The 12,673-nt window shown below is 48.7% G+C and overlaps 1 protein-coding gene across 1 annotated transcript in view; it reads left to right on the top strand.

Annotated features, from left to right (window-relative positions):
- The window catches only part of LOC134890857 (protein KHNYN-like), an 83,297-nt gene that overhangs the window by 67,446 nt on the left and 3,178 nt on the right, over nucleotides 1-12,673 (top strand). The window contains exons 4-5 of the mRNA XM_063913489.1: nucleotides 2,070-2,166; nucleotides 5,663-5,770. Coding sequence (XP_063769559.1) covers nucleotides 2,070-2,166; nucleotides 5,663-5,770 — 205 coding nt within the window. The remainder of the gene's footprint in view (nucleotides 1-2,069; nucleotides 2,167-5,662; nucleotides 5,771-12,673) is intronic.

The raw sequence follows: 12,673 nt of genomic DNA, 5'->3' as shown, positions 1-12,673 counted from the left end.
TTCCTAAAGGAAATTTGGGATGGCGGCCGCTAGAGGCCAAACTTCGGGGAGAGACCCAACAGAGCCAGCTGGGCATTGGCCACAGGAGCCGGCAAGGGACACTGGGCCTAATTCAGACCTGATCGTAGAATAGCACATCTACGATCAGTCACACAGACATGCGGGGGGACGCCGCATGTCAGGCCCGACCTCCCCGCACAAGTACAAAAGCATCACACAGCGGCGATGCTTTTGTACCTTAGGAGTAGGTCCCTGCCAGCGCAGCTCCTGCACGCTGGCAGGAGCTACTCGTTACTGTGAGGGTCGCAGTGGCTGCATGTGAAGTCATGCAGCCGCTGCGGTCCGCCCCCCTAAACAGCGCCCAAATGCCGCCGGTCCGCCCCCTCCCGCCCAGCGACTGCCTTTGCCTGTCAATCAAGCAGAGGCGATCGCAGGGTTGAGACAGCCGTCGGCTGTCTGCGGTGCCGCTGCATGCGCAGTTCAGACCTCATCGGCTGCTGTGCGAGAACACACAGCACTGATCAGGTCTGAATTTGGCCCACTGGCCGTGCCCCCGAGACCACCAAATAGGCCTTCCTCCTTGGTTAGTGACACACTTGCTATTTCTGACTGCCACAGCAAGTTTATGCATTTAATGGGGCTGAGTCAATTGTTATTGCCGTGGCCGCCACCAGAGGGCATCCAAAGGCAGCATTTCAATTGTTCTCCTCATTCCTCTTACTCCTAGTTTTCTGAGCTACAGTTTAATTGAATACAATAAGCACAGGTGCATTATGTGCAGGGTAAACCAATCCATTCTGGTGGTAGGTGGCTTGGTTTCTACTGGCATTCATATGGTAAATATTAGTGCATATAGATTGGTTATGGGTTTGCATTATACCCTAGATTACCTCCACACAAGCTTTAAACCATATTCTCTGGTTTAATCTGCTGATCTCCTTACACTAGTAAAAGTGATTGAAAAATGCAAGTGGCAGCTAAATGAGGACCCACCACCCCACTCTGCAGTGTTATTAGGCAATCGCCCAGCATGTCTAGTGTGTGTGTGTGTATGGAAATAGGATAACGTAGGCTTACATAGCTGTGTGTGGACAGGAGGTTGCTTACCATTTAGCCTGCATATGCGGAGCTTGCACAAAGCGTCCACTACTGTTACACATAGGGCACATTGACACAGGAGGTGCTCCTCATACTCTCCACCACCACTTCATGAAAGTCCCTCTGCACCTTCTTGCAAAACACTGTGTGGGTGCGAAGACCATAGGCCATACATGCAACTTACCTCCAGGGGTAGTGGAGAGGAGGGTGCTCCCAGGCATGGTGCAATAGTCTTGAGGTAGATGAGATGAGTGAGTGATGGGGGTGGTCCTGGTGGGGATGGCCTGGTTCTGGCTGTGCTGACATGTTCCCATGTGAGTGTGGTACAATTTACTGAGGTTTACGAGGAGGGGGGGTGGGGGGATTGGAGGGAGAGAGTCCCCCTGCATTAGAGAAGGAGTGGTGGAGCATATGGGTGAGAGACATACATAATGCAGATAGGAAGCGCATATGACACACATGTACACCTATGATGAGCCGTTGCTGGCAGAACCGCCATCATCGGAGGTGCCAGAGCTGAGTTTCCTCTACCTGGTTGTGCGATCGGCCATAGTGGGGAATTGCTGCTGCTGGAGCTGCCACCAGTCTGTTCAAACTCAATCCTCCCTGCATTTCCTACGAGTCTCCCTGCCAGGAGGAGAAGTGTACAGCGTGTAGACACTGCACTGCTGCAAGAGAGGAGGGGGGGGGGGGGGGGAGCACGTGGGGGAAGGCAAACATAGACTGCCCAGCGCTGCCTGACGTAATGTATATTGGCAGTGGTGCGTCCAGTTTAGTAGGAGCCAGGCGCAACGGTACTATTATACATATAGCGAGCAGCGCTGCAGCTGGCGGCGGCCAATTGGAGTGATGCAGACGGTGCGCCCACAGGGCAAATGCGCTGTGTGCTAAGCACCATTTGCACACCCTAGTTATGGCCCTGGAGGTGAGTTATACACAGTTCTCAGTCAGCCTTTTCTGTTTCCACATAGAGCAGCACTTTCTGACTGAGCTGAACGATCTTGGCCTTCTCTCTTTCACCCCATCAAGAACTGTTGAAGGCAAAAGAATTACGTCTTACGATGACAGGTAACTGACTGTATTGCCTGTGCTCAGCACAAAACACATGACTGAGACTGTTTAGGGTGCAACTCACATTAGTGAGTCTATGAAGTGTATTTACTAAGCAACACAACTCAAAGCCGCAGCGTCTCTCTGGTGGTTTCAGGTGCTGGCTAAAACCATGCATGTTTTATATGTATTATTATTGCCCCTTTAAATCCAGCAGCCTAAACCATCAAAAAATCTGCTGCTTTGAAAAGTAAATATACCCCCATCTGTGGACTGTTGTGCTGAATCCTCCATCAATCATTAGCACATGGAACCTGAGCGCAAAGCTCAATTGGTTGATCACAATAAATCTTTATATACAGTAAAGATTTAGGTCGTTGTGAAAAAATGCTGCAAAGTAAGAATGCTTTCAAAAATAAGTTTTAATAGTTTATTTTTATCATTTAACAAACTGCAAAGTGAATGGACAGAAATCTAAATCAAATCAATATTTGGTGTGACCATCCTTTGCATCAACAGCATCAATTCTTCAAGGTACACTTGCACTTACCATCAGGGAGGCTTCTGATTGGTTCCAAATTTATTCTGCAGCAGGATATCGACCCCAAACACGCAGCCAATGTCATTAAGAACTATCTTCGGCGTAAAAAAAACAAAGAGTCCCGGAAGTGATTATATGGCCCCCACAGAGCCCTGATCTCAACTTCATCAAGTCTGTCTGGGATTACATGAAGAGACAGAAGGATTTGAGCAAGCCTACATCCACAGAAGATCTGTTGTTCGATCTCCAAGATGTTTGGAATAACCATACATCCCAACATGACCCTCTCCAGGAGGAACAGAATGCTCTGGTCCTGGACTTCCCTCTTTATTCATTAAACTGTTCAACACAGGTGCTGGTAATCATACATTAAGAAGGAAGTCCAGAAGCAGAGCATTTTGTCCCTCCTGGAGAGGGTAATGTTGGGAGATACAGTATAAACAACCTCCCTGCCGAATTCCTTCAGAAATTGTGTGCAAGTGTACCTAGAAGAATTTATGCTGTTTTGAAGACATAGGGTGGTCACACCAAATATTGATTTGATTTAGATTTCTTTTCTGTTCATTCACTTTGCATTTTGTTAATTGATAAAAAATAAACTATTAACACTTCTATTTTTGAAAGCATTCTTACTTTGTAGCATTTTTCCACATCTGCCTAAAACCGTTTGCACAGTACTATACATTTTTAGGTTATGTACTGATGCTAGTGTGGGATAGATCGCCTAGTGTATATGCAAAAATAGTTCAGTAGAACAGTATTTTGCATGCTGCTCTGACTGTAATTTCTCTGGTGTGCTAATGAAACAGTAAACCCAATACAATTTATTGTCCATCTTTTCCTGATCAGAAAATCGCAGTATTTTAAGTTGCCCTAGTACTGTATGCCAGGGGTTCCCAAACTCAGTCCTCAAGGCTACCTAGCAGTCCAGGTTTTAAGTCTAGTCACGCTTTAGCACAGGTGGTTAAATTAAATTAACTGAGGTACCACTTAAATCATCTGTGCTCAAGCATGGATATCATTCAAACCTGGACTGCTAGGGGTAAATTTACTAAGAGTCTTGTCTGACTTGATTATGGGTGTGAACGATCGGACACAGGTGCTTTTTTTAAAATGAAATATGGAAATCAACTATGCTTCCATGTTTTAGGCCAGGGGTGGCCAACCCGTGGTTCTTGAACCACATGCGGCTCTTTCTTTGTGTTAATGCGGCTCCCGGCTCCCTGGCTGCCACTGCTCACCATTACACACATGAAGCCTCCTCTGACTGACATTCAGCAGTTCAGAGGTGGCTTCATGTGTATCTCAGCTCATCTCCTCTCCGCTCTGTGCGTGCAAAGTGACTTCATGATGTCACAGCCGCACAGCGCTTGAGAAGCGGAGCCGCGAGGAGGACGGATCTCAGGAGCGGGAAGACTGCAGACAGCAGGCGCCCAGAGAAGGGAGAACGATCGACAAGGCATGGTAAGTTTGCGTGTGGTGCTCTGCCCTGCCCTTGCTGCCCGAGATCTCTATTATGTGAACAATAAGAGGTGCGGGGGGGCCCATTGTTTTGATCTGGAGAGGTGTTGTCTAAGAGCCGGTGGGGGAGGGGAGGGGGGGGGGAGAGAGAGGAGAGAGGCGCTGTCTAAGAGCAGGGGAGGGGGGGGACAGAGGAGCTGTTTAAGAGGGGGGGAAGACAGAGGCGCTGTCTAAGAGCGGAGGGGGGGAGAGGTGCTGTCTGAGAGCTGGGAGGAGAGAGGTACTGTCTGAGAACTGGGGGGGGGGGGGGGGGAGAGGAAAGAGGAGTTTTCTGAGAACTGGGGATGGGACGTGACCTTGTGCCAGCTAGACCATACCCATTTTTACTAGGCCCCACCGCTGAGTTGCCGCCCAGGAACACCCACTTCCTGTCAATCAAACAACGAACACTCGAGCGACTGAAAAGCGCCGCTCGAGCTTGTGTAAAACTACAATGTTTTGTGTGAAAGTACTTAGCGCATGCGCGCTGCATACCATACGCATGCGCAGAAATGCCGTTTTACAACCTAATCGCTGCACTGCGAAAGTAGGCAGCGAGCGATCAACTCGGAATGAGGGCCTTGGACAGTAGAACCTAATGGCTACAGGGAGTCTAGGTAAGTATGTGTGAGTGTGTTTCTTAAAGTTTTACTTTCACAGTGTGTGTACTGTCTTTATTTTAATATTTCTATTACAGGGGACTATAGGCACCAACGGGCAATGCCCCACATGCTAGTACTTGTGGTTTTCCTAATAACGGCATGCAGGGGAGGCTTGCTGGGACCTGTAGTCCTCCTGTAATAGACCATATTATTTTCAATCTTAAACTACTTGAAACATATCAACTCTGCACCCACAGCCCAGGGGTGATGGGGATAGCCCTGGACTTCAGCCCAAGCCTTGGCAGCCCTGGAGGGAAGGGGGGGGGGGGGCATTCATTGGGGGTGGGGGTCCCCCCTTCCCAGGAAGCCCCAGCCCGGGCTGACTAATTAGGTGTGCTTTGGCCACGGGATCCCGTGAAGTGTGGCCCTGTGGCATTAAGCCCCACTAGTGGAGCACAGTGCTAGTTTTAAAACTACGGGGACCCCTATGTTTTACTTTTGCACAATTCATGGGTGTGTTGGCAAACACGATTCTAGCTAAATTCCTGTGTTTCATGGTTGTCTATGGAAATGACATCTGAGTTTGGCTGATGGGTTATTTGATTGTATGTCTGTGTCCACCCGTGTTTTGAAGTTCTGTTCCATGCAACACTCCCGTGTTTGAACTTTGGTAAATTCCTGCGATTGTAAAAAATGGCCCAACACTCCCTTGTTAGCAGACTCAAGCAAACATGGAGCACAGTAAATTTACCCCTTAAGGAGCCTTGAGGTCTGAGTTTGGAAACCGCTGCTTTAGCCTAATGTTCTGTGCGGGTGATGGGGAGTCAAAGATTATTTAATGCAACAGCTTTTACATTCTAATCCAACACAGGTTTATGCTACAGCTGGCAGAGAGGACAGACGGCGTAATTGTCACCAATGATTACCTACGAGACATTTTTGCTGAATCCCAAGCTTGGCAGAATATAATAAAGGACAGGTGACTACAATCACATTTATATACATAGTGTGTGTGTATATATGTATATATACACACACTATCGAGTCACCTTATTATGACCACCTCCTACATTTGACGTCAGCAGCGTGCAGCCAATGAAGTACGTCACGTGGCCTGCACTGGCTTGGTGGGTATATAAGGTGTGCGATAGGCCGTCTGCACACATATCACTTGCAAAAAAGAATGACTATCGTCTTTCAGGCCAAGGATGGCAGTATTTCTGTAACAGTGCAATTTGTGAACTGTTTACGTGCTGCTGTGGTGAAGGTGTATCGTGACTGGACAAATGGCAGCATTGCTAATAACCAACGTGTAAACTGCGGTGCTACTGATGTGAGAGGTGAATGTCGGCTACGAAGGTGTGTAAGGGCCGACCGACACGCTACAGCGAAACAGCTCTCCGTCAAAATTAACCTTAGAGCTACCAGACGTGTGTCTAAAACGACAGTTTAGGCCTTCTAGCTGCTGACAGGCTAAACTGCACCCAGTTACTCTTGCTATTATCTGGCGGTCATAATAATGTGACTTCACCATGTGTATATCATATACAGTGCATCCGGAAAGTATTCACAGCGCTTCACTTTTTCCACATTTTGTTATGTTACAGCCTTATTCCATACTGGAATAATTAAATTTTTTCCCTCAAAACTCTACACACAATACCCCATAATGACAACGTGAAAAAATAGGATTTTAATTACCTACCGGTAAATCCTTTTCTCGTAGTCCATAGAGGATGCTGGAGTCCACATTAGTACCATGCGGTATAGACTGGTCCACCAGGAGCCATTGGCACTTTAAGAGTTTGAGAGTGTGGGCTAGCTCCTCCCTCTATGCCCCTCCTACCAGATTCTGTCTAGAAACAATGCCCGAGGACACGGACAACTTCGAGAGAAGGATTTTACACAGATAGTGGCGAGATTCACACCAGCTCACACAAACAATGCAAACCAAGCTAACTAGCTTGAAACATCAGCAACGGCTGAACAAGATTACTTAACCAAATAACAAAACAGTTCTAAACCAAGACCTAAGCAGTACTGAACTAAGTAACCACTACAGGATCACGAAGCGTTGGGCGGGCGCCCAGCATCCTCTACGGACTACGAGAAAAGGATTTACCGGTAGAAGTTCCTGCAGAACTGACTGACCAAACTTCAGGTCCTCAGCGGCCAAGGTATCGAACTTGAAGAACTTTGCAAACGTGTTCGACCCCGACCAAGTAGCCGCTCGGCAAAGCTGTATAGCCAAGACACCCCGGGTAGCCGCCCAGGAAGAACCCACCTTACAAGTAAAGTGGGCCTTAACTGACGTAGGACACGGCAATCCTGCCGTAGAATATGCATGCTGGATAGTGATCCTGATCCAGCGAGAGATCGTCTGCTTAGAAGCAGGACACCCAAGTTTCTTGGGATCATACAGGACAAACAGAGAGTCCGATTTTCTGTGACAAGTAGTCCTCTTCACATAGATTTTTAGAGCCCTGACAACATCCAAGGACTTTGATGAAATTGAGGCGTCAGTAGCAACTGGCACCACAATAGGTTGGTTGATATGAAATGCCAACACAACCTTCGGAAGGAACTACTGACGTGTCCGGAGCTCATCTCGATCTTCATGGAAAATCAAGTAGGGGCTCTTAAAAGACAAAGCCCCCAGCTCCGACACACGTCTAGCAGACGCTAAGGCCAACAAAGTGACAGCCTTCCATGTGAGAAACTTGACCTCAACCTCCTGTAGAGGCTCGAACCAATCCGATTGGAGAAACTGCAGCACCACCAGGGTAGGAATAACCCTGTTTGGAATGCCCTTCCGAGCTAAAATCTGGAGTTCAACCTCCATGCCGTCAAACGTAGCCGCGGTAAGTCTTGATAAGCGAACGGCCCTTGCTGCTGCAGGTCCTCCCGAAGAGGAAGAGGCATCGGCTTTTCTAGCAGTAGATCCAGAAGAACCGCGTACCAAGCTCTTCTTGGCCAGTCCGGAGCAATGAGGATTGTCTGAACTCTTGTTCTCCTTATGAGTTTTAGAACTCTTGGAATGAGTGGAAAAACGTACACCGACTGGAACACCCACAGAGTCACTAGGGCGTCCACCGCCACGGCTTGCGGGTCCCTCGACCTGGATCAATACCGCCGAAGCTTCTTGTTGAGACGAGTGGCCATCATGTCTATTTGAGGTACACCCCAAGGATCTGATACCTCCATGAACACCACCGGATGGAGTCCCCACTCTCCTCAATAGAGATCCTGTCAACTGGGAAGCGGACTTCCTCAGCAGACTACTCCCGGAATGAAGATTGCTGACAGCGCCAACGCGTGTTTTTCTGTTACCTCTGACATTTCAGCTCTGCTCTTTGTTCCGCCCTGTTGGTTTATGTAAGCCACTGTCGTTACATTGTCCGACTGCACTTGAATGGCTCCATCTCGCAAAAGATGAGCCGCTTGGAGAAGACCTTTGTAGACGGCTCTTAGTTCCAGAATGTTTATTGGTAGACTGGATTCCAGGCTTGACCACCTTCCTTGGAAGGTTTCCCCTTGAGTGACTGGGCTCCAGCCCTGGAGACTAGCATACGTGGTTAGAAGGATCCAGTCCTGAATCCCGAACCTACGGCCCTCCAGAAGGTGAGGTAGTTGTAGCCACCAGAGGAGTGAAATCCTGGCTTTTGGTGATAGACGTATTCTCTGGTGCATGTGTAGATGAGATCCTGACCACTTGTCCAGGAGATCCAGTTGGAAGGGCCGAGCATGAAACCTTCCGTACTGTAGAGCCTCGTAACAGGCCACCATCCTCCCCAGAAGGCGAATGCACTGATGAACCGAAAACCCGGGCTGGCTTCAGGACATCCCAGACCATTGTTTGAATCACCAACGCTTTCTCCTCCGCAAGAAACACCCTCTTCACCTCTGTGTCGAGGATCATTCCCAGAAAAGACATCCTCCTGGTTGGCTCCATATGTGATTTTGGAAGATTCAGAATCCAACCGTGTTCCCTGAACAGATGAGTCGTGAGAACAATGGACTGCAACAACCTCTCCCTGGATGATGCCTTTATCAGCAGATCATCCAGATATGGGATTATGTTCACCCCTTGTTTGCGGAGAACCATCATCTCTGCCATCACCTTGGTGAACACCCTCAGTGCCGTGGAGAGGCCGAATGGCAGTGCCTGGAACTGATAGTGACAGTCTAACAGTGCAAATCGGAGATAAGCCTGATGCTGCGGCCAAATTGGAATTTGGAGGAACGCATCCTTGATATCCAGGGATACCAGGAACTCCCCCTCCTCCAGACCTGCGATCACTGCTCTCATAGACTCTGTTTTGAATTTGAATTCCCTCATATAGGGGTTCAACATTTTCAAATTCAAATTGGCCTGACCGAGCAATCCGGTTTCGGAACCACGAAAAGGTTCGAATAGTAACCCTTGTTTTGCAACTGTGGTGGAACTGGGACAATGACCTTTAACTTCTCCAATTTTTGGATGGCTTCCTGTAGGACAGCCTTGTCTGCCAGTAAAGCTGGTAAGCCTGATTTGAAGAATCTGTGAGGCGGGAGTTCTTGAAACTCCAGCCTGTACCCCTGGGACACAATCTCCTGCACCCAGGGGTCCAGGCCTGACGACACCCAAACGTGGCTGAACCGTCTGAGCCTCGCCCTCACCGGCCCTTTCTCCAGGCCGTGAGGTCCACCGTCATGCTGAGGATTTTGATGTATCAGAAGCAGGCTTCTGGTCTTGGGAACCTGCCGTAGCAGGTTTTTTTGGACTTTGCACAACCTCCTCTAAAGAAAGTGTTAGAAGGCTTGGCCTTTTTTGTTTTTGCTGTCCGAAAGGACTGTGATGGGAATAAAGAAAAAGGTTTCTTTGTAGCAGGTGTAGCTGAGGGAAGAAAATTGTGACTTACCCGCAGTTACCGTGGAAATCCACGCATCCAACGCTTTCCCAAATAGAGCCTGACCTGTGTATAGTAGGTTCTCCACACCTCCTGGATTCCGCGTCGGCAGACCATTGGCGTAGCCAGAGTCCTCTGCGAGCTGAGACAGACATGGAAGATATCCCTGCAGCCATCGAACCCAGGTCTTTCATGGATTCCACCATAAATCCTGCAGAATCCCGTATGTTACGTAGAAACAATTCAGCGTCACTTTTATCCATTGAATCTAATTCCTCAAGTAACGTGCCTGACCACTTTAGTATAGCTTTAGAGATCAATGCACAGGCAATAGTAGGTTGCAATATCGCCCCAGAAGCCGTGTATATGGATTTGAGCGTAGTGTCACTTTTGCGATCAGCCGGTTCTTTTAACGCGGTAGATCCCGGGACAGGTAAAACCACCTTCTTTGACGGTCTGGAAACAGATGCGTCAACTATGGGTGAGTTTTCCCGTTTCTTTCTATCCTCCTCAGGAAAGGGAAAAGCAACCAGAACCTTTCTGGGGATCTGGAATTTTTTCTCCGGGTTTTCCCAGGATTTCTCAAATATAGCGTTTAATTCTTTAGACGCAGGGAAGGTTAGCGAGGCTTTCTTATTATCCGTGAAATAAGCCTCCTCAACCTGCTCAGGTGTTGCGTTGGTAATATTCAACACATCTCTAATGGCTTCCGTCATCGACTGCACCCCTTTTGCAAGAGATGCCGCTCCCCTCAGCACATCCCCCTCACCGTCTGCCGCGTCAGAATTGGTATCCTTGTCATCTTGCATAATCTGGGCAAGAGCACGTTTTTTGAAAGTGTATGCTAGGGGGACCTGGAACAGAACCGGACCATACAGCCATAGAGTTTTGTAAAACTTGAGTTGCTGTCTCAGTTTGCGCTACCCTAGTAGAAATCTGAGAGATCATACCCTTAAGAGAGGCTAACCACTCAGGCTCCTTAGCAGGACTCAGTGCTAAAACAGTGCAATCCTGATTACATGGAATGGGGACATCCTGAGAGGACATATCCTCTGCAGCATATGACACAGAGTCCCTAGCCATGGGCAGTTGGGGACAACAAACACTCCACACACACACACACACACACGGAAAAGGCAGCCAAAGCCCCCCCCCCCCCCCCAAGAATGCCGAGAGAGCCGCAGAGATTGGAGCCAACCCACACACAGCGCTATTTAGATATAGGAAAACCACTATGCAGCACTTACTGTGCATCTTAATAGGTTACACAGTACATACACCGCCTCCCCCCCATCCTTCTACAACCCCCTGGTACCGTACAAGATAGCTGGAGTTGATGAGGACGAACAGCTCTCCCTGTCAGCGTCTCTGCATGCAGGAAAAATGGCACTGAACACTGCTGGGTCCGCTCTGAGGAGAAGCTCCGCCCCCTTCCATGGCGCTGCTTCCCGCTCTCTGGTTCTTTATACTGGCCTGAGGAATATCTGTTGGCAGTGATCTGGGGTCCCTGACAGGCTGACCATTGTAAAGTGTAGGTGCTGGCTCAGGGCGCCCCTCACAGCGCCGCACAATGTACCGCTGAGCCCCGTAGCGCAGTTAATACTGCGCTCCCTACCCTGTTGCCGTCATCTTCACACCGGCTCCCCGCTTGCCAGGGGACTGGTGACTCACTCGCCACTGAAGTCTTATGGCTCTGTAAGAGGGTGGCGGCATGCTGCGGGGGTGAGCGATCACGGGTGGCGGTGAACGTTCATTCCCCTCAAGAGCTCAGTGTCCAGTCCAAAAAGGTGACTACTCCCCCCTCCCCCCCTTAGTCCCACAAAGCAGGGAGGCTGTTGCCAGCAGCCTCCCTGTGCCTAAAAACTCTATTAAAATAAAAATACCAGAGAAACTCCTATGGAGCTCCCCTAGGTGTGACCGGCTCCTCCATGCACATTTTTTAAACTGAGTCTGGTAGGAGGAGCATAGAGGGAGGAGCCAGCCCACACTCTCAAACTCTTAAAGTGCCAATGGCTCCTGGTGGACCCGTCTATACCCCATGGTACTGATATGGACCCCAGCATCCTCTAGGACGTAAGAGAAAAGTTTTTAGTTTTTTTTTTAGATTTTTGCTAATTTATTGAAAATAAAAAACTAAGAAATCACATGTACATAAGTATTCACAGCCTTTGCTCAATACTTTGTTGATGCACCTTTGGCAGCAATTACAGCCTCAAGTCTTTTTGAATATGATGCCACAAGCTTGGCACACCTATCATTGGGCGGTTTCATCCATTCCTCTTTGCAGCACCTCTCAAGATCCATCAGGTTGGATGGGAAGCATTGGTGCACAGCCATTTTCAGATCTCTTCAGAGCTGTTCAATTGGATTTAAGTCTGGGCTCTGGTTGAGCCACACAAGGACATTCACATAGTTGTCCTGAAGCAACCCACTCCTTTGATATCTTGGCTGTGTGCTTAGGGTCGTTGTCCTGCTGAAAGATGAACTGTCGCCCCAGTTTGAGGTCAAGAGCGCTCTAGAGCAGGTTTTCATCCAGGATGTCTCTGTACATTGCTGCATTCATCTTTCCCTCTATTCTGACTAGTCTCCCAGTTCCTGACACTAAAAAACATCCACCACCATGCTTCACTGTAGGGATGGTATTGGCCTGATGATGAGCGGTGCCTGGTTTCCTCCAAACATGACACCTGGCATTCATGCCAAAGAGTTCAATCTTTGTCTCATCAGACCAGAGAATTTTGTTTCTCATGGTCTGAGAGTCCTTAAGGTGCATTTTGGCAAACTCCAGGTGGGCTGCCATGTGATTTTTTCTAAGGAGTGGCTTCCGTCTGGCCACTCTACCATACAGGCCTGATTTGTGGATTGCTGCAGAGATGGTTGTCCTTCTGGAAGGTTCTCTCTCCACAGAGGAATGCTGTAGCTCTGACAGAGTGACCATCAGGTTCTTGGTCACCTCCCTGACTAGGGACCTTCTCCCCCGATCGCTCAGTTTA

This window comes from Pseudophryne corroboree, chromosome 1 (genome assembly GCF_028390025.1).
Source record: "Pseudophryne corroboree isolate aPseCor3 chromosome 1, aPseCor3.hap2, whole genome shotgun sequence".
Taxonomy (NCBI): domain Eukaryota; kingdom Metazoa; phylum Chordata; class Amphibia; order Anura; family Myobatrachidae; genus Pseudophryne; species Pseudophryne corroboree.
This window is presented reverse-complemented; position numbering and strand designations above follow the sequence as displayed.